Source organism: Ursus americanus, chromosome 1 (assembly GCF_024610735.1).
Source record: "Ursus americanus isolate L20-20 chromosome 1, mUrsAme1.1.p, whole genome shotgun sequence".
Lineage (NCBI taxonomy): Eukaryota > Metazoa > Chordata > Mammalia > Carnivora > Ursidae > Ursus > Ursus americanus.
In genome coordinates this window covers 62,250,793-62,271,153 of record NC_142127.1, presented here as the reverse complement: position 1 = coordinate 62,271,153, position 20,361 = coordinate 62,250,793, and the positions used below count along the sequence as shown (strand labels likewise).

The 20,361-nt window shown below is 35.3% G+C and overlaps 1 protein-coding gene across 4 annotated transcripts in view; it reads right to left on the bottom strand.

Annotated features, from left to right (window-relative positions):
- ITGAV (integrin subunit alpha V) overlaps positions 1–20,361 on the bottom strand; it is a 99,775-nt gene that overhangs the window by 35,701 nt on the left and 43,713 nt on the right. For all 4 annotated transcript variants that reach the window (XM_045806273.2, XM_045806275.2, XM_045806274.2 and 1 more), the window contains exons 4-12: positions 19,799–19,913; positions 14,567–14,628; positions 12,579–12,624; positions 9,721–9,846; positions 7,873–7,917; positions 7,031–7,074; positions 6,886–6,942; positions 4,542–4,594; positions 3,949–4,151 (exon numbers count right to left, since the gene is read on the bottom strand). In XM_045806273.2, coding sequence (XP_045662229.1) covers positions 3,949–4,151; positions 4,542–4,594; positions 6,886–6,942; positions 7,031–7,074; positions 7,873–7,917; positions 9,721–9,846; positions 12,579–12,624; positions 14,567–14,628; positions 19,799–19,913 — 751 coding nt within the window. The remainder of the gene's footprint in view (positions 1–3,948; positions 4,152–4,541; positions 4,595–6,885; positions 6,943–7,030; positions 7,075–7,872; positions 7,918–9,720; positions 9,847–12,578; positions 12,625–14,566; positions 14,629–19,798; positions 19,914–20,361) is intronic.

Genomic DNA, 20,361 nt, shown 5'->3' with positions numbered 1-20,361 from the left:
TTTTTTTAAGATTTTTATTTATTTATTTGAGAAAGAGAGAGAGCACACATGAGCGAGGTGGAGGGACAGAGGGAGAGGGAGAAGCAGACTCCCACTGAGCAGGGAGCCCAATGAGGGGCTCGATCCCAGGATCTTGGGACCAGAACCTGAGCCGAAGGCAGACACCTAACCAACTGAGCCACCCAGGCACCCCTCTGCTTATAAAAGTTTTCATAGTAAGGCTCTACACTTCTGGATAGCAGGGGGAGGAGGGGAGGACCTGTATTCATATAGCTCATTTATCATAATAAATACTGATTCAAAGTTTAGTACCATATCCTCCTATCAAAAGCAACAACCTAATTTAAGGAGATTCAAGCAAAACTGTGTGGAAATGACATAAACTTGGAGTCAGATATTCTGGGTCTGAACTTGGATAAGTCACTTAACCTTTCTGGACCTCAAAATACCTCATCCTTAAAACGGAAAGAAAGGGGGGCGCCTGGGTGGCACAGCGGTTAAGCGTCTGCCTTCTGCTCAGGGCGTGATCCCAGCATTATGGGATCGAGCCCCACATCAGGCTCCTCCGCTATGAGCCTGCTTCTTCCTCTCCCACTCCCCCTGCTTGTGTTCCCTCTCTCGCTGGCTGTCTCTATCTCTGTCTAATAAATAAATAAAATCTTAAAAAAAAAAAAAAACGGAAAGAAAGGGACATGTCGAAACATTCATCTAAGGTTCATTCCAGCTCTCAAAAGTCTAGTTAATTTAAATGTACATGGTTTTTGTTTTGAAGCAGAAGTCAGTCTGGGTTGGAAATTTGAAAGTTATGACTTCATCTCAATCTTGCTCCATTTGTATTAAAATAATACAAACAAGAAGTTTGAAATTCTTATTTTAAAAAAACAAAACAAATAGTCACTATGACCTTTTCTAACTCTGAAATATATTATAAATATGTCCACTTCCCTGTCTCTGATGGTATCATCCTAGACAAGCCATTCTCATCCTTTCCCTGGATCCCTAAAGTAACCTACGTGGCTCCCACTTCTGTTCTTGCCCCTAAAATCCACTCTCCTCAAAGCTGCCAAAGGTTAATATCATGTCACCTTCCTTCTGAAAATCCTTCAATTATTTCCCAAAACATTTAAACACTACCTGATTTCTTTATTCATTCCACCACTGCTCCCCACCTCCCAACCCCAGTTCTATCCCTCACTCACCCTTCCTATCAATCCTGGCCTTTTTCCTCTGTTCCTCAAACATGCCAAGCAAGTTCCTATCTTTGGATCTATACTTGCTGCTCCCTCTGCCTTAACAGTTCTTGCTCCAACATTTTTTAAGCTTTGCTCCATTTATCCAGATCATAGATGAAATGTCATCTAATCAGAGAGGTTTTTCCCTGACAATGAACCCATGTACTCTCCCCTCACTTACACTGTCTAAGCACTATCACATTAACCTGCCGTTTTTTGTTGTTTGTTTTAACCCACAGCCTTTATCACTGTCTGAATTTCCCCATTATGTGTTTACTCTATGGCTCCTCCACAAAACACAGCCTTCATAAGAGCAAGGATGTGTCCATCTCGCCTGTGATAGCCCCTAGGTGCCAGCCATTCCAAACTGCCGTAATTATATCTTAACATACACAGACTGCTTTCAGGCTCCCTGATGCTGCTGCATCCCCTGAGACACCAAAGACACCTTGATCTCTCATCTTTTAGGTAAGACCATTATGCCCAGGAATACCTCAAACACTGTGATGATTGCATTCTACTGTCTACTTGTTTACATGAAAGTTGCCCCTAGTGATGCTAAATTCCTTAAGGACATGAATGAGCTCTAATTTATCCTTTCATGTTTAGCCCTTAGAACAGTGCCTGGCCTGCAGGAAGCACCAAACTAAGAATTTGTTATTCTTTTTTCTTTTTAAAGTAGTATTTAAATTATGTAAGAGTCCTTCTTTTATCTTTCTTAAGTTTCAAAGGTAAGCATAACTTCTAACTTGACATATGCATTAAGAATGTATTTATCAAAATATAATTTCCCAACAGAAGATAACTCCAGTGTTGAGAAACCATTTAATAAAAATTATCTGTAACTCTTCTAAACTTCTCATTGTTTTATATATTCTAATCATCTCTCTTGGCTCGCATCTGTTCAGCCTGGAAAGTCCTACTTTTTCACTCAACTGACTTCTTCCTTTGATCATTTCAGTTTTTATTTTCTGTGTTTTTCCCTCTTTCTGGAGAGGTATTGACAAAAACTGCACATTATTATAGAACATAGCTCTACTGTTCTGTTTTCAGTACCCCTCTTGCTGATACCAAGGGTTTCCTAGGGGCTGTCGGTAGAAAGGGAGGAATATAAGATGAATGGCATAACAAAGGGTTAATGTCATCAGGTTTGAACAAAGAAAAGATCCAGGTTATAACTAATACTTCATTTTATATATATGAACTACATATACATATAATCTGTAAGTATATATAAATAGTTACATAAACACAGCTCAGATCATTCACAATCTTCTATTTGGGACAGTAAGACTCCAGGAGAAACTTGGGGAGAACAAAATCATCCCCTATAGTATCCATCTCTAGAAGTAAAATCTGTTTGTAAAATCTTTGTAAAACTTCAGTATTTTTTATCTGTTGTTTATAACTGTCATATTCACAGATCACACATTTCGATAAAAATACAGAAAGCAGAACGAGGTGTCAGCCAGATCATGATATTGAGGAAACTTTCTTTAAAGTGGCTGGAATACCCGTAAGACAAAGGGATAGCAAACATGCCTAGGGTCTCCCAGAAAACCCAGAGACAGAGGTCCTGCTATAGCAAAGAACTCATTACATTTATTCAAGATAGAACCTTAAATTTGGTCCTGTGTTTTCTAAGTAGCTTTGTTATCAATAAGTAATAGCTTAATCTGTTCTATGCTGTTCTTGTCAAGTTCTATTTTAAACTTTACACCAGAGTTCCATTTGATTTATGTTCTCTTGTAGTAAAGATCTTTAGGACTCTATTTTAGGAAGCAAGATGTCTCTGTGAGTAGTTCTCACTAACACTGAAAACATTTAGGGTTAACCTCAGAAATGACATTTCCAGTGCATGACATAAAACTACCCGAGAGGCAGGAGTGGAATGGTCTCGAAGCCTCAAAAAACGTTTTCCTTTTCCACTACTACGTGGAAGATATGAGTCAACTGTATTTTTGACATTTTCTCTTTAATTTATAACTTTCTTTAAATTTTAAGGGGCATAGTCCTAAATATTATCGGTTATTCAAAAAACCAACAGTTCAACTTTATTCTGTGATCTCCAGAGAGTTTTGTAATAGTATTTCTTTTTTTTAAAGGCTTGATAATTTGTAATCTAGCTTTTATTCTAAAATAAAAGCTAACTTTGATTTTTAAAGATACCTACAGATATTAATTAAATTATTAAATGGGACTATAATAAAACAATGAGCTTATATTTTTTACTTGCCCCCACGAGCGGAGTTATAACCTCCTTCAGAATTTCTTAGACAGCCACAACAAAGTTATGGCTTTAAAAATATGAATGGCAAATCCTACCTTTGAGGGATGCAATTGTAGTCAACATGGCATCCTTGACAATGTACCTGGGTGTGTTTTTTACATTTGTATCCAAATGGGACAGTAGAGGGCGCTGCTGCAAAGCAGGACAGAGACAGAAAATCCCCACCTTACACTGGGCTCCCTGGGAAGGCAGATTTCCTTTCAGAAATTAACTACAGCAAAATTCTAATTTGAGGTTCTATGAATAATAACTAATGAGAACCCTTTCTCCCCCCTGCTTTTGAACGAAAAAGAGCAACTGTCGTTTAACCCGGTGTGTCACTGTCAATCAAATGCTTCTTTCCAGGAAGATTTGTTAGTATGAACTTCCAACAGATGAGGGTAGACACAAAGTTAGGAACCCACCGTTGCTGAACTTTGATCTTACCATTGAAGCCATCCTGGTCCAGATCTCCCAAAGGTGCTATGGCACTGCCGAACCGCGCAAAGACCTCAAACCCATTCAGTTTGGTCGTCTGGAAGTCTCCTGAGGCTCTTTGCAGAGACACGGACACCTGCCCCACCTCTTGGAGTTTGCCGTCAGAACCTCGATCCATGAAAAGAGGTGCTCCAATAAACACATCTGCATAACTAAAAGACAAAATCTTTCTCACCAAAGCAAGATCAAATTCCACCTATTAATAATTTTTTCTTATTAAAACTCAGTTTCCCTCTTTCCATATCTCTCATAACCAAACTGAAGCATAAAATCACTTCAAATTCAAACCTTCCTCTAACTCCTTTAAGAAACTATAATTCATAAAAATTACTTTATTCCTTCACATCATAAAAGCTACTGAAAGAAATTATGAACATAGAGGTTTTCTCATAGTCCCAATAAGATTGCTTCAAGTTGGTTCCTTAAATAGAAAGATTAGCAGGAAGGGGACAAAGAAACAGAAGAAAATAATGTTTAGTTTTAGTAAAGCATTCATAAACATGAGAGGAAAACTGTTCCTGGAAACATCTTTTTAAACTTACTCATCCCCATTAATATCGGTGGCAGCGACAGAAAATCCAAAATATGCAGCCATCTGGATAACAAAAAGAGAATGAAATGTTTACATTTCATCCAACTAGTTTGGACAGTGAATATATTTGGTATATTCATCAAACAGAAAGGGTTATTTTTTTCTCTGCACATAGTGTTTTTTCAATCTTAATTTCTTCTTTTTTGTTTATTCTATCAACACAATCAGGTAATGAGGCTTTTTTATTTTCCTAGATTTATGGGCAAAACATATCCCATTATATCATTTCAGTGTCTTCAACACATCCCACTGAAATTCAAGTATAATCAATGCTCAACCCCCTCCTTCCCAGGCCTAATCTACTATCTCCCTTCCTCTCCACTACTCAACATGTGCCAGACATAGACACACAATCAGAAAGGCATACAGTCACAGATAGAAGTTTTAAATGAGCCCAAGAAGTTATCAGTGGGAGTTTATGCAGGGAAGAGAACAGATAATAATTATTAATAGATCATAACTGGCTCTCCTTATGTGAAAACACTGCTACTCTCAAGAAATCACTCTTTAGAAAGATATTGGAATGACTTTGTTCTTGTCTCACATCTCAACTGATTACTTGCCAGTGGCTTTGCTTTTGAATTATACACAGTACGGATGTTTTTGGATTTATTACAGGATTAACACGGAGAGAGAAGGAATGCCCTTTCCCCCACCACAGGGACTGCTGGCCATCACGGATGAGCAGCCTGGCTGGAAATAAATGTGAATAGAAAAGTTCTAAAGACAGCCCAACATGCAAAGCAAAACTAAGAGAAATGACAGTTTAAAGATGAACTAAGGTGAGGAATGAGTCAACAAATGAAAAAAAGTAAAGTTAGCAAAGCTTCCAAAATTTGATTAGTGGAGCTATCAGGAGGCAATGACACAGGAGATTCCTACATTATCTATTTTGGGTTGATTCAGTGTAACTGAAGACAAAGAAAGGGGCACTCTGCATTCAATTACAAGATCAGAGGGTGTGAATAAAGTATATTGTATTTGCAGATCAGAGGGTGTGTATAAAGTGTATTGTATTTGCAGTGTAATTTAACAGAATACTATTTTCGGGTCCCAGTCTTGCAGGATGCTCTGCTTGAAAGTGTAAAGAAAGCAGGGCATTTACTGAGATAAGTTTTACCCTGGGCACCAGGATTGAAATGTTTTCATTTGATTGCTACTATAACCCCATAAGGAAGTTACCCGTATCCCTATTTTTTACAAACGATCCACCATATTTACAGTGGCATATACCTTGTCCGATGCAATAAGACTGAGAATTTAGAGCTAGCTCTGTTCTAAAGCAAAGTCTATATTCCACCCCCCCCACCACAAAGCGCTGAGGAAGAATAAAGAAAGCATCGTGACTGTGTTCAACATGGTCTGGAGATATACGTGGGCATCCGACAGGAGAAGCTGCTGGAGGTCAAGAAGTCACAGCCGCACAAAGGGATAACCCCCCCTGCCACAGGCCATTCTGTGCTGTGCACCGACCCTGACTGCCACACATGGGAAGAGGTTTCCGGGGACCATGAGTCTACTTCCTTACTCTATCAAGCCTCTCGCCAAGCCTCACAACCTCTTCTGAGCAAGAAGTGGGCTTGAATCCCACCCAGATCTGCAAACTGAAAGACATTTATTTTTCCTGCACTTGCTAATTTTCCCTTTGTCGTTCCTAACTTGTCATTTAATTCTCTGAGATATATAATACAAAATGTTATAAAATGCCTGTACCTGCAGAGAATGTCTAGTACCTAAAAGTACTTTTAAAAAAATATTTTTTATTTAAATTCAATTAATTAACATATGATATATTATTAGTTTCAGAGGTAGAGCTCAGTGATTCATCAGTCTTATATAATTGAAAGTACTACTTTTTAACTGAACAATGTTTTATTTCATGTACTACAGACGAAGTTTACTTATGATATCTATAATGTACACATCTGTGCCAGGCTTTGGTTTGCAACTAATAAAATTAAAAGGCACAGATCATTTCAAAGGAGAATTTAATGTCATCAGTAAAGAAAAAGGAAGTTTTTTGGTTTTGTGCATGTGACACGTATGTGTGCAATTTCTGTATTTCCTCAAAAAAACAAGCCATAATGTGCAATTACAAAAGGCTCTGTTTACCCAAATTACTTTGGTTAAAGGTGAATTCTTTAAAGTCTATCTTATATTTACAATATTGAATATTAAACCAATAATTATATATATTCAATGTAAACCATTATGATATTACCAAGAAAAGTTTTAAAACATTAGGAATGCTGATGTTAAAATGTTAAATGAACAAAAACATTTTAAAAGCATACCTGCTCACCAGTAAAATTGTGTAAGGAGGACATGTTTTTCCCATCATAAATATAAACCTGTGGAGGAAAAACAAAGCATATGAAATACAGTAAAATATAAGATAACCCAGAGATTTTTTTTTTAGATTCCTTTTAATTTTCCTACCATTCCCAAAGTCCTCGCCGCTCTTGGAACACCTGAAACAAAGTCTGAAAAGAAAAACATAATTACTCATTTTCAAGACCAATATTGAAAACTGCAGGAGGAAATGGATATGTCAGAAGGCGTTAAGTTCTGTTTTGTTATTTGAGTAGAAAACAAATTTAAAAATCTTAAAAAACTGGTACTCCAGAATAAATGACCATAACATATTTTAACTACAAAAATCAAATCTTTACAAAATACAGAAAGATTCCTGAGAACCCTCAAATAAGTGCATGTGTGCCTCAGGCATTTGTAATCTTATTAAAAAGAGAGTGGCTAAGATAAAGTGACCTAAGAACAAAAGAAAGCTCTATGTACAGCAATGAAAACGAATACAGAGCAAAGTGAAATAGGGTAGAGGTGGCAGTGACCCAGGAATGGGGTCTCTGATTCCTAAATTGAGCTCTGAAGGAAGATGGATGGAAAAACAGAGGATGGGGTAACAGTCTTACAGGCAGAGCCCAGAAAGTTACAAATTACATCTACAGAAAGAAGAAACTCAGCCCTTCCAAGAGGACAAAGAAGCTGAAGAAAAACTACAATGCTAGGGGCTGGAAAGGAGCAGACAGGGAAGACACAGGGGCCCCCGGCAACCAGCCGGCTCAACCTTCAGTGGCTGCTAGAGAAAGTTTAACAGAGACCAAGCTCAAGTCAATGTACTAACATCTCCCTCATTTCTCTTGTTACATTATACGACAATGGTTTCAAACTCTTAAACTGCTGAGGTTTTTCAATGCCACCTGTTTCAAATGCTTAGTCTATATTTTTAAAGAAGGATTAAATATAGTTTAAGGGCATCATACCATCTATGCCATCACCATTAAAATCTCCGACAGCTACGGAATAACCTAAAGGGGGAACAAAATGTGAAACACCGTCAGGGCACAAACATACTTGCTGAGTAGGCTTCCCTTGAAAATATTTTCATGTAGGACTGACTCTTGAATAAGGGGTTTGAACTGCACAAGCCTAGTTATAATGGATTTTTTTTCAATAAATATAGTACAGTACTGTAAATGCATGTTCTCTTCCTTATGGTTTTCTTAACATTTTCTTTTTTTCTAGCTTACTTTATTGTAGGAATATAGTATAGAATACAGATGACGTACAAAATATGTGTTAATTGACTGTTTATGTTATTGCTAAGGCTTCTGGTCAGCAATAGGCAATTAGTTAGGTTTTGTAGGAGTCAAAAGTTACATGCAGATTTCTGACTGTGCAGGGGCTTGATGCAGCTAAGCCCTGCATCGTTCAAGGGTCAAAATATTCCCTTAGTCCTGTAATATTTTGTTCTCTAGGGGTAACAGATTTATATGTATATGGTAAATGGATTTAAAGGAAACAGTTAAACACTCAAATAGTATATCTCTATTAGAAAAATAAGACTGCTTTATCAATTTTACAAAGGAGTCAGTTAAAAACAGTAAATTCCTTATAGATAAGGAGAAGAGATCGGAGATTGCCAGGGGCAGGGGGTGACGGATGGGCAAAATGCATGAAGGTGGTCAAAAGGTACAAATACCCACTTATAGATAAGTCATGCGATGTAATGAGAACATGGTGACTATAATTAAGAATACCGCATTGTATATTTAAAGTTGTAACAGAGTAGAATTTAAAAGTTCTCATTACAAGAAAAAAAAAATTGTTAACTGTGCGTGGTGATAAATGTTAACTAGACTAACTGTGATGATTATTTCACAATATACAAAAATACAAATCACTATGTTGTATATGTAAAAGTAATATAATATTATAAGTCAATTATACTTCAATTTTTAAAAAATGGTAAATCTGTAATTCATCTTAAAGGAGCAACAAATAGACTTTCTCAATCAGCAAAGTACTATCTCTGTCATGTGTACTTGGTTTAATAAGAGAAATTTAAAGGGAGGTAACAAAACTTAGTAAATCTTAAAGACCATAGTTTAATACCATGAATAACATAGTGAACAGAAGCCTAATACTCAGACTGCCTGGGCTTGAATCTTAGAACAGCAAGTTATTAAGTGAGTGACTTTAGGCAAGCTGCCTCTTTGTGCCTCAGTTTCTTTACCTACAAAATGGAACAGCAGTATACTTTCATAGACTTGTTATAAAGATTAAATTAATACAGATGAAGCACTTAGAACAATGCCTAGAATATGTGAGCACACTTTAAAACTTATCTATTATTATTGGAGTGCCTGGGAGGCTCAGTTAGTTTAGCGTCAGAGTCTGGATTTCCACGCAGGTCATGATCTCAAGATTGTGAGACTGAGCCCAGCCTTAGGCTCTGCTCTGGGCTTAGAGCCTGCTTAAGACTCTCTCTCTCTCTGCCTTCCCCCAACCCCTGCTCACTTACACTCTCTCTCTCTCTCAAAAAGAAATTAAATTAAAAAATAAATAATAAATAATAAATTAAAAACACAAAAGTTATCTATTATTATTAGTTTATAAATAACCACTCTTCAATTTCCACTACTGAAATATAACATAACCTAAGTACTCAATAACAATTTGAAATTGTTACATTCCTGTTCTCTATATTTAAAAAAAAAATCTTAATTTATTTCAACATAAAAGATTTTCCTGCTTAAGGTAGCATATGCAAATTAGGACAAATAACACTGCAATGCCATAAAATGAATCCATATTTTGGTTTTACTCACCCAAGTAACTGTCATCAAAAATAGCTTGAGCAGTTCGAGTTGCTAACTGGTTATTATACTTGATGCTGTAAACTTTGGGGTCGTATTTAGATACGATTTCTGCCACTTGATCCGAAATGAGCTGACCTGAAAAATATACATAAAGCAAGTTTCTAATGGGAATTTATGATGCAGACGATAGACGGCACCTGCATACACACAAAAAATAGCATTAGAGATTAGTATTTCTAATTCTTAGCCTTAAATAACTCTCCATAATATTAAATCTGAAATTTGATATTTTTAAAGTCACAATTACTTCTATTCAAGCTAGTTCTTAAAATTAGTCACTGATAGTAAACAAAATTTATGAATACAGGATTTGTCTTAATTCACAAAAAAATCGATGTTAAATAACTAGAATAATAAAACCAAGGGCTGTTTCCCAAACAAATCCATTAGAATTTGAAATATCTACTGAAATAATTAAATACTTTTACTTTTATAGTAATTGATTCAACTGATTTTTTTTCCCACAAATTATCTGGATACCTTTATGAAGAGGCCTGAATGGGTGAGTTCACTTTTCTTCACAACCTTAAGTTATCAGGTAGACAAGAAAGCTAGAGCACTACATAAAAATCAGATTGTTCCCTACCCTAAGAAAGGTAATTTATCAAATGTCATGAAGAAAATAATCTCTTCATTTCTGCTGTGTCCGAAAGAAATTTATAGCTAACGTTTATCGTCTCCTGTTTCACTCTGTCCAGTCACAAAAGTTGAGTCTATAGGGTAGGAAAACCTTCTGTTTGGGTCACTACTTTATCCTCTGTGCCTAAACAGTACCCAACACATAGCAAGAATTCAGTAACTATTTCTTGAATCAAAGAACACAGGAAAATCCCATCATCTCTTTTGAATAAAACATTATAATTTTAACTATTTGTACAGGGATAATTCTGAGATCTATGGCAAAATTCATTCTGACATACTTATTAATTCAGGGTAAAATGTGCAGATTTTAATTTTATAACAAAATATTCTCTGCCAAGCCAGTGAGTCTTTCAGTTACATATCCTAGACCATTTATAATAAAATTCCAACCAACACAGTATCAATTGTCTGTATCGGTCCTAACTTTTAAATAGGAATGAACAGACACTGTATAATACTCAAGGTATTAAAAGAACTTGTCGTCTAGGGGCACCTGGGTGGCTCAGTCGGTTAAGCAGACGACCTCTGACTCAGGTCAAGATTCCGAGGTCTTAGGACCAAATCCTGCCTTCCTGCCTCAGCCTCCCTGCCTTGGACTCCCTGATCAGCGAAGAGCCTGATTCTTCTTCTCCCTCTGCCACTTTCCCTGCTTGTGCTCTCTCTCTCAGATAAATAAATAAAATCTTAAAAAAAAAAAAAAAAAGAACTAGTCTTCTAAACATGTTCACAGCTGTGTCTCTTAAAAAGGCAGAGGTAACAAGCGGTCCTGGCTGAGAATCACAGACTCAATCTTTGGTTCCCAGGCCTTCCCAGCAGACACCTCCCTCCCCTCCACTGAATGACGTAACTAGCACTGAAGAAAAAACATAAATCCATGTTTTTTATCTTACTAGAAAGCATTAATACCTCCTATTTTAATCTTGTATGCAATTAGAACTATTTTTGTTTTCATTTTAAAACTGTAAAACCCAATACGATTTTCCTAAATCATTTCATTTTCCAATAGATGTGTAATTCATAGAAATTCAAATTCGTCTGTTTCAGTTAGTATGCTGATCCATCTTTCCCTGAGTTTTCTCTTTTCTTCATTCTCTCTTTCACCATCCCTTTCAACTTTTCACTTATTCCCATTTCTCATTCCTTCTTATTTTCTTTCTTTACTATTTTTCTTCAGTAAATCTCTTTCTTTAGTTTTGTTTTCTACAAACCAAAACTAAGCATGCATTCTCCTACAAATAAGCAAGTAAGGAAAACATAGAGTAGAGCACAGAAGTAAAATTCGGATTTAGAAAGTACTTGCACATCAATATAGTCATAGGTTTTTCCAGTTCTTCCAAATACTGGTAATGCTTGAAAATCAGAATGCCAAAAAAACAAAAGTTCTGACCTTGTAAACAGCACTTTTTAGCAGAAAACAAACATGTGAATATATTAGCTAAATAACTGTGTGTACCTAATAATAAATGAAACATAAAGTAAAGCAAGTAAGCAAATCTGGTTACCTGTTTTCAAATTGTCAGCAAATAATGATCTGTTATGCATTTGTACAGATGGTAATTTTATTGGGCCTCCCAGAACGACTGAAGAATGTGTTTTATCTTTATACTGATGCCAGTTTAATTATATTCTTTTGAAACTTAGATCCTTTCTTTTAAAAACTCCCCAAACACAAAGAAATCATTCTTGATGTCAGTAATTAATGAGAAAATAACCATTTAAATATTCTAATGAGCAAATTCAAAATACTTTAAAACCATGAGCTTTCAGAATGCCACACTTTGCCTGTCATCGATCAGTTCCGCACTTCCTAACACTTACATCATCGCCTCGCGAGTACAGAGATGAAGAAGCAATAAATAGTTTTCAATTACTTTATAGATTTACTTTATAATTTACTTTAAAAATATTGTTTTATTTTCTCCTAGGAATATATATAATATATATTACAATATGCCATGTATTTTATTTTCTATATATCATACTATATATAGAATATTACAGTCCTTTTTAAAAAAGAATACTGTGTAACAGACAGTGATTATACACTTAAATTGTATTTTTCAATTTCCTTCTTTAAAATAATTTGAAAAATCTCATAGGCATATAAGCCAAGCAAGCATTATACACCATCATGACTGAGTAATTTTAAAAAAATATTAACCTACCTTGCCAATAAAAGCTACCAGGACCACCAAGAAGTACTCTGTCAGCCTAGATTAAATCAAACAACAAAAAGATACGTATTTAAAAACAGGCAGTTTGAAAACTGAAAGCAATGTAATACACATAAAAGCCATACATACGTACACGTCTAACATTTAATATAGATAAAAGCTATATATACAAGTATATATACAACAAAATCATAAATCTCAAACTCTAACTCATTTTCAGTAAATTTTCATTGCACCTTTTCTAAAATACAATAAAATACAATACAAATCAATAAAGAGTTATAATGGCATTTGATACATGAAAATACACAAATACATACACACAATGATTCTACAGACCTTCTGCTTCGCATACTTGTTATGAAGTACTATTGCCAATATTTTTGAGTTATAATAAAGACAAAAAGTCATTGATTTTGTCTATTATACTTGTGACTACATAGGCAAGTTTCCTTCCTAATAATCATTAAAAATTCTTTGACTAATGAGAAGTTATTTTTTGTGTCTTGCAGATCTAAAAGGAAATGAAGTTGGTAAACTTTTCAGGGTGTATTATATATACAAATTACACTTGACTAGCATTTTTTGTATCTGTAACAAACTGTAAGTATCTAATTCAAGGAAACTGGATTTAGTGTTTGAGCATATTTTGGAAATTTCTTCCTGCTGGAGAGGAAAAAAATAGGTTTCCCCCTCCAAACATATATATATATATATATATATACAGCCCTAAGAAGATTTCAACAGACAATTTCCTGCCCTGGCTATGAAAAAGATACTTCCAAATTCTCTGCCTTAAAAGGATATCTTTTAGAAAAGAGTTGAAGAAAGTAAAGAGTTAATTTAGCAATGAATATTCATGGTACGAAAATATTTCTGAGGTTACAGTTGCACGGGCATAGGCACAGAAAACATGGACACTCTTTTTGAAACAATACCTATTTGAAAATGTTTCATTTAAGTTTAAAGCTAATATTTATTAATATACTTCTCTTTGTTTTGCTTCTTCAAATTTTGAATTATTAGTAATTATGAGTAAATTCTGAATTCTGAATTCAAATTGAGTGATTCAAATCAATTGTGTAGTAAAGAAAGTTAACTATAATAACAGTTCATCTAGAAAAAAATTTCAGTAAAATACAAATTTCAAAAAATAAGAAAATGCTTTAATTTTCTGAATCACATAATTGTACAGTTTCTATTGTTTTAATAAATCTAAGGCATTTTCTAAGAAAGCCATAGTAAGCTCTCTAAGGAAGCTCTACTTTTAATCAATATATGTAATAGTTCTCTAGGCATAATTAATATTCTCAATTTGATATTAAAAATGTTCATATATTCCACCCCAAAAAAACCACATACACAAAAGAAAATGATAGAAAAATACTTAAGAGAATTTTCTTTTGAAAACATACACTGAATTGTTATTTTAGGAAAACAGATAAAAACTATCAACTCTGAAGAGCATACTAGCTTAGTGAAAAATACACAGAGCCACACATGAAATTTTTTACAATAATTAAGGCACTCCAGCTTAACTTGGTGCCTGGAGGCACACAATAGATGGCAAACGTGACTGTTTCTCAGCTTTTTCGTAACTAAACTATAATTTTGTAACAAAGCTCCCACTGACAAGATTTTTGAAAAATCAATTTCAGTCAAACAGGAAAAACTTTAATATCATATAAATTTTTCTAACTGGAAATTTTAATATTAAGTCATAATGGTTATCTGCATCTACTGAGATTTTCTACCATCCTCCATTCCCATTCTGATGTCTATTTCAAATAAGTAACGCCTGCTAGGGAAAGAATAACATAAGGCAAAGAATATCAAAACGCATGGGTCATTTTTATTAGCTCTTTTCATAAAACAGGTAATAGTTATAGAGAAGCTTAAATATTGAGCAATTAATTTTTAACAATGGTTTAGATGATGAGACAGATCTGAATCTCATTCAGTCTTAAATGAGAACTTACTTTGGTAAAATCAATGCTGAATCCTCCTTGACAAAATCCCTGTCCATCAGCATCAATATTTTCTAAAATAAAAAAATTGGAAATATACACAAACCCAAAAACAAATAACATAAAACAAAACATGAGAAAAACTGTATCACTGTAATCATAAGATAATGTACCACGAATTGGGAATGTTCATTCATTCAGACACTTAATGAGTTATTATCACATTCTAGAAAAGTTAGTATGCATTCTTATCAGCACCGTTTTCTCAGATATGGCAAGAGATCAAAGTACCTGGAATGGTCACCAGGAAACAGAAACATCACCTAAAATGGTAGATTTAAAACTTATTTTCAACCACAACCCACAGCAAGATTATATATTGCAACCCATACAACCCAACATATACATATTATATGTATATTTAATAGATACATAAATAAGACAAAATTTCACAAAACAGTATCACTCTTACCATGTACAATATATTCTGATATTTTCTATTTTATTTCATTCTATTTTTTAAAAATTACTGGTTATGATCCATTACTTTGATTTCATAAAACAAAGATGAGTTTTGATCTACTAGTTAAAAATTTCAATTCTAAATTCCTATTAATACCCTACAGTTGCTAACTTGGGTCTTGACAAATTTACTACAAATACTAGTGAAGAGATACATACATTCCTAATACATAATTACTACACATACATTTTATAGCCAACAACAATAAAAAATCTATTAAAAACATAATTCAGAATTTTGGGAGACAGCCAGACCCTAACTTAATGTTCGGCAAAGAGCAGAATATGAAATATCTTCACGACATATTTAGAACTGCAGTTTAATGAACGTGAACATCTTTAAACATGACACTTTCAATTATTTTCCAAATGATTACAGAGTCAATAGTCAGACTCTTCTGTAGTTACCTTTTATTTTGTAGTTCTCACAAAAGCGGACGATTTCTGGACAATTACCCAATTAATTTAAATTAACTCTAATCATGAGTAATACTGTATCTAGAATACAGGTAAGGCTGAACCTGAAGACTCTCCCTTGTTTTATTTTGAGGATAACAAGGAACAATGAAAATACTAGTCTTTAGTTATCAAGGAATTCTTGGAGCCAATGTTATAATATATAAATAACTATGCTAGAGTATTACTAAATTTCCCACCCAAACACAGGAACCAAAAATATCTATTTTCAGTACAACTGAAAGGACAACTTCCAAAAATTTTTGTCGAATACTCCCATCAAAAATTTTGAACACATTTTAAAAACCTGGGAACTGCCCCAAGATTACACACTTAATAACTAAATTTAGAATTTGTTTTAGAAAATAGCCTCAAGAGTGTAATGCAACCCCAATGTAAATTTTTCTAACCAAGAGGGAATGGGAAAATGTGGGCTGGGGTTTCCAGTATCTAGTGAATCATACTGAGGAATTCTGCTCTGACCTCAAGTCAGCCGTTTATTTCTTTTATTCAAGTTGTATTCAGGGAACTATTTCAGGCCACTTATAAAGACATCCCTTTTTGATTATCATACTGTATATTTATCTGCTTTATTTGGTTTCCCAGAATGTCTAGCTAGAAAACATAACTGTCCTTTAAAATTTTCTTAACAGGTATGTATTAAACTGAGTGTTTATGCCAACGTAAAGAATTTCATGCTAACTACAAGCTATTTCAGTGAAGGCTTGTTTTTATTCCTACAGGTGAATAATATTTCTCCCATTTGTCAAGCCTGACAGCATTATAAATAATATTACTGATTATGATAGTCAGAGCAGCTAACATATGTTTATTAAACCCCTTCTGTGAGCCACGTACTGTAGTAAAGCATTTTCCAAGGCATTATCTTTGAAAATCTTATGCAATCCTATGAGAGATACCATTATTATTTACAATTTACAGATAAGGAAATGAAGGCTTACAGAAATTAAGTAACTTGACCACAGTCAGCCAGCTAGTAAATAAGAGAGCATGGATCTGAGCTCAGTGTGTCCACACCATTAACCTGCATGATCTCAAATCAACGGCGTACTTATCATTTCCTGAGTAACAATCAAGGGGAAAGAAAAGGCAACAAGTTTTCCTAAGTGAGAAAAATCTATGTACAAATAATGTCACCAGAAAGTAGAAGGAACAAAGGACCCAGCCTGAGCCTGGAATTGAAAGTATTTAAGTTACATCATTCGTGGCTCTGGAACTTCTAGAAAGAAAGACACCTGGCCTATTGTGTAAAGCCATTGGGTCATAGATAGTTATGAAAAGCCAAAAGCAAACATAATCAGGAATAAAGAAATTTCTTACAGACAGGAAGTTTCATGCCCAGGGTGTCCCCACAGGTCTTGCTGAAAACAAAAGCAAACAAACAACAAAAAGCCCCACAAACTACCATTACCAAAGCAAGCAAAGTGATCAGGTTAGCAACGTAGTCCTTTCAAAATTGGCATTCCCATGCCAAATCAATCACTGGTTGCAAAATTTATTGAAGCATGAAGAAAATACAAAATACAAAAACTGTACCTCTAAAGTCTTTTATCTGAATCAGTAATTACCAAATTTACTCTTGGTAAAAGTGAAACAATGGCCCAGAGTGATTAGATAAATCACGCATAGCTACAGCAGGCTGTTGGCAAAATGCGAGAATATAACCCAGGTTCTCAGATTCCCGCTCCTGAGCATTTTTTTTTTCCCTCTGGTCATGTTGCCCTTGTAATTTGGGCCTGTAGGTAGCTTCATATTGCAAAGGTTGAGCCAAAAGGCAGGTACAATGATCAAGGGATACTGAAAGCCAGGTTTATTAGGAAGAAGCAGTCTCTTTGATTTTTGAAGTTATTCTTTTGCGTTTTCTAAGATTGAGGTTTTATTATTTGATCAGGGATCAGCAAACTTTTCCTGTAAAGGACCAGATACTAAATATTTTAGACTTAGGGGCTATATGGTCACTGTGGCAACTACTCGGCTCTCACTTTATAAACAACATTAAACAAATGGGTGGGGCTGTCTTCCAATAAAATTTTATTTATTAAAAAAGGCTCACAAGCCAGTTTGCTGATCTATTTTGGATGTTAAATACTTTAGAAAATAAGGCTTAAAATGATTTTACAATTTCTGGGGTGCCTGGGTGGCGCAGTAGTTAAGCATCTGCCTTCAGCGCAGGGCGTGATCCCGGCGTTCGGGGATCGAGTCCCACATAAGGTTACTCTGCTGGGAGCCTGCTTCTTCCTCTCCCACTCCCCTCTGCTTGTGTTCCCTCTCTCGCTGGCTGTCTCTCTGTCACATAAATAAATAAAATCTTAAAAAAAAAAAGATTTTACAATTTCTGTGCATATCTATATGTAAAATCTCTGTGCCTAAACCAAATAAACAAAAGCATTATGTAACAGATACATCATGCAAATACTGCCTTCATCCTTTACATACATGTTGAGTAATAACTGGTCATCACTGAAAAGGCAAAGGGACAAAAACTACCAGCCTAACCCAGCAGTATATCCACAACGGATCATCATTAGAATGCTTGCTTTCCGAAGGGTACCAAGTACTCTTACACATCCAGAATAATCCAAACCTGTATTTGTGAAAGCAGGATGTATTTTTTTAGATAAGCTGTGGTTAACACCAAGGTAACTGAAGTGGAAAACATTTCCCATTGTTAGTATTATAAGGAAAGGATTCATCTGGAGTAAGACCCAGCTCAAATCCTCATTAGACCACTCACTACTAGAAGATGTAGGAAAAAAAACTTGCAACCCTCTGAATTTCAGTTCCCACATCTATCATGTGAGAATAAGGGTGATTTTTACATGTGTGTCCATCACGTAAGTGGTAAGTTACACAGCTGGCACACAAGAGGTAGCCCATTCCTCATAGCTATAAAATTATCTTCTCACAACAGGAACATTTTTGCTACACAGCAATTAAAAACACAAATTTAGTTCTCACATTTTCCACATACCACAAAGACAACAGTACTGTGACCAAAACAGCAACATACAGGTGATGACACAGATGGTGCCAAGCACTGAGTAAAGGGCTGCCAACCTCCTCGGTTCTGGGTAAGGTGTGTTTGCTGACCTATCCTAATAAATAATGCAGTTCTGGGGAGGTACTTTTGATGTGTACCCCTCACGACAAATAGGGTCAAGTTGCTGGGTGAATAAATAAATGATTAATAATAATCATTTGCAACTGCTTGGAGGTTCAAGTGCTTAGAATTTTGAAGACTGAACAATTCCTTTGGCCTGCTGTCCTAAGTCACCTAACATGGAAAAAAAGAATTTAGCAGTAACAGTCTTACATGCTATACTTCTACTACTAATTCTCTCTACTAAACTATCTGGTGACCATAGGAACATAAAAAGTATCGGCCTAAGGGAAGCCTGGGTGTCTCAGTAGGTAAGCATCTGCCTTCAGCTCAGGCCATGATCTCAGGACCCTGGGATGGAGCCCTATGTCAGGCTCTTTGCTCAGTGGGGAGTTGGCTTCACCCTCTGCCCCCTCCCCCACTCATGCTCTTTCTCTCTCTCTCTCAAATAAATAAATAAAATCTTTAAAAACAACAACAAAAAAGAACTGGAATCTCCTTTGGAAAAACATTATCAAAATTATAAGCGCTCAAAATCACCTTTAGTCACAATACAAATTTCTTCTGAAATTTCAAATAATATTGGACAACAAAGTGAGATCTTTTAGATCACCAAAAGAGGAGTAAGCTTGATAACAGACTGACAGAGAAACTCTGATTTAAAAGAAGGAAAATTCAGGAGTGCCTGGCTGGCTGGCTCAGTCAGTACAGCGTGTGACTACTGATCCTGGGGTTCTGAGTTTGAGCCCCAGGTTGGGTGTAGAGATTACTTAAAAAGAAAATCAAAGGAGGAAAATTCCAACTCAGAGTCCTGAGCTCAATGTTTCACCTTCCTTAAACTCTGGCTCTTTAAGACTTTTTTTTTTTTTACATTTAACATCATTATTAATATAAAGCTCTAGTTCTTAAACTTTGGTATGCATTAAATTGCCTTGTAGAGTTTCCTCAAAAGGAAGGTCCCCGGGCCTGACGTAGACCTACTGCAACAAAATGTTCAATCCTAGGGAGTCCCACATCTACGTTAGAGAAGCAATGGAGCATCTTTTGACTCCACACAATATGTCTATAATTTTTAATACACACGTTTTTAACAAACTAGGCTTCCCAACCCTCTTTTAAAAGCTGGTACAACTTCCTATACATACTCGATCTGCATGGAGCATACTCCACAGTCTTCGTTCCATCCTGAAGGAAGCATGTTCCAACGGGCTCTCTTTCCTGTTTCATTTCAGTCCTCCAGTGGTACAGTGGGGCACAGGCCTGAAATCAAAGGGGATGGTCCACAGCATAAAAATTCCCAGAAAAAATTAGTGTTTCAGACAATCGATACTACTCCAGAATTCAGAAACACTTCCTAAGCATTAATAAAAGTTAATCGAACCCATCTTATACCAAGAATTCCTTACCACAATGGTGCATACAGATTTAAAAAGTACCTCTCTCATATTTTTTTTTCAAAATAGTTAGCAAAACTATTTCCTGTAGCACTTTTCTTGATGTTATGCACTAAGCTGATGGTCACAGATCAAATCAACATTTTAACTAAATAGCATTCTCATGCATGTAGAATATACCCCTAAATTACAAAGCAAATAATTTATTAAGAAAAAAATAGAAGACTTTGCAGTGCTTATTTTACCTGCTTTCCAAATAAATTATGACCTTTTTGTTTTCAGAGTTACAGATTTTACCACCATGTACAAGCAGT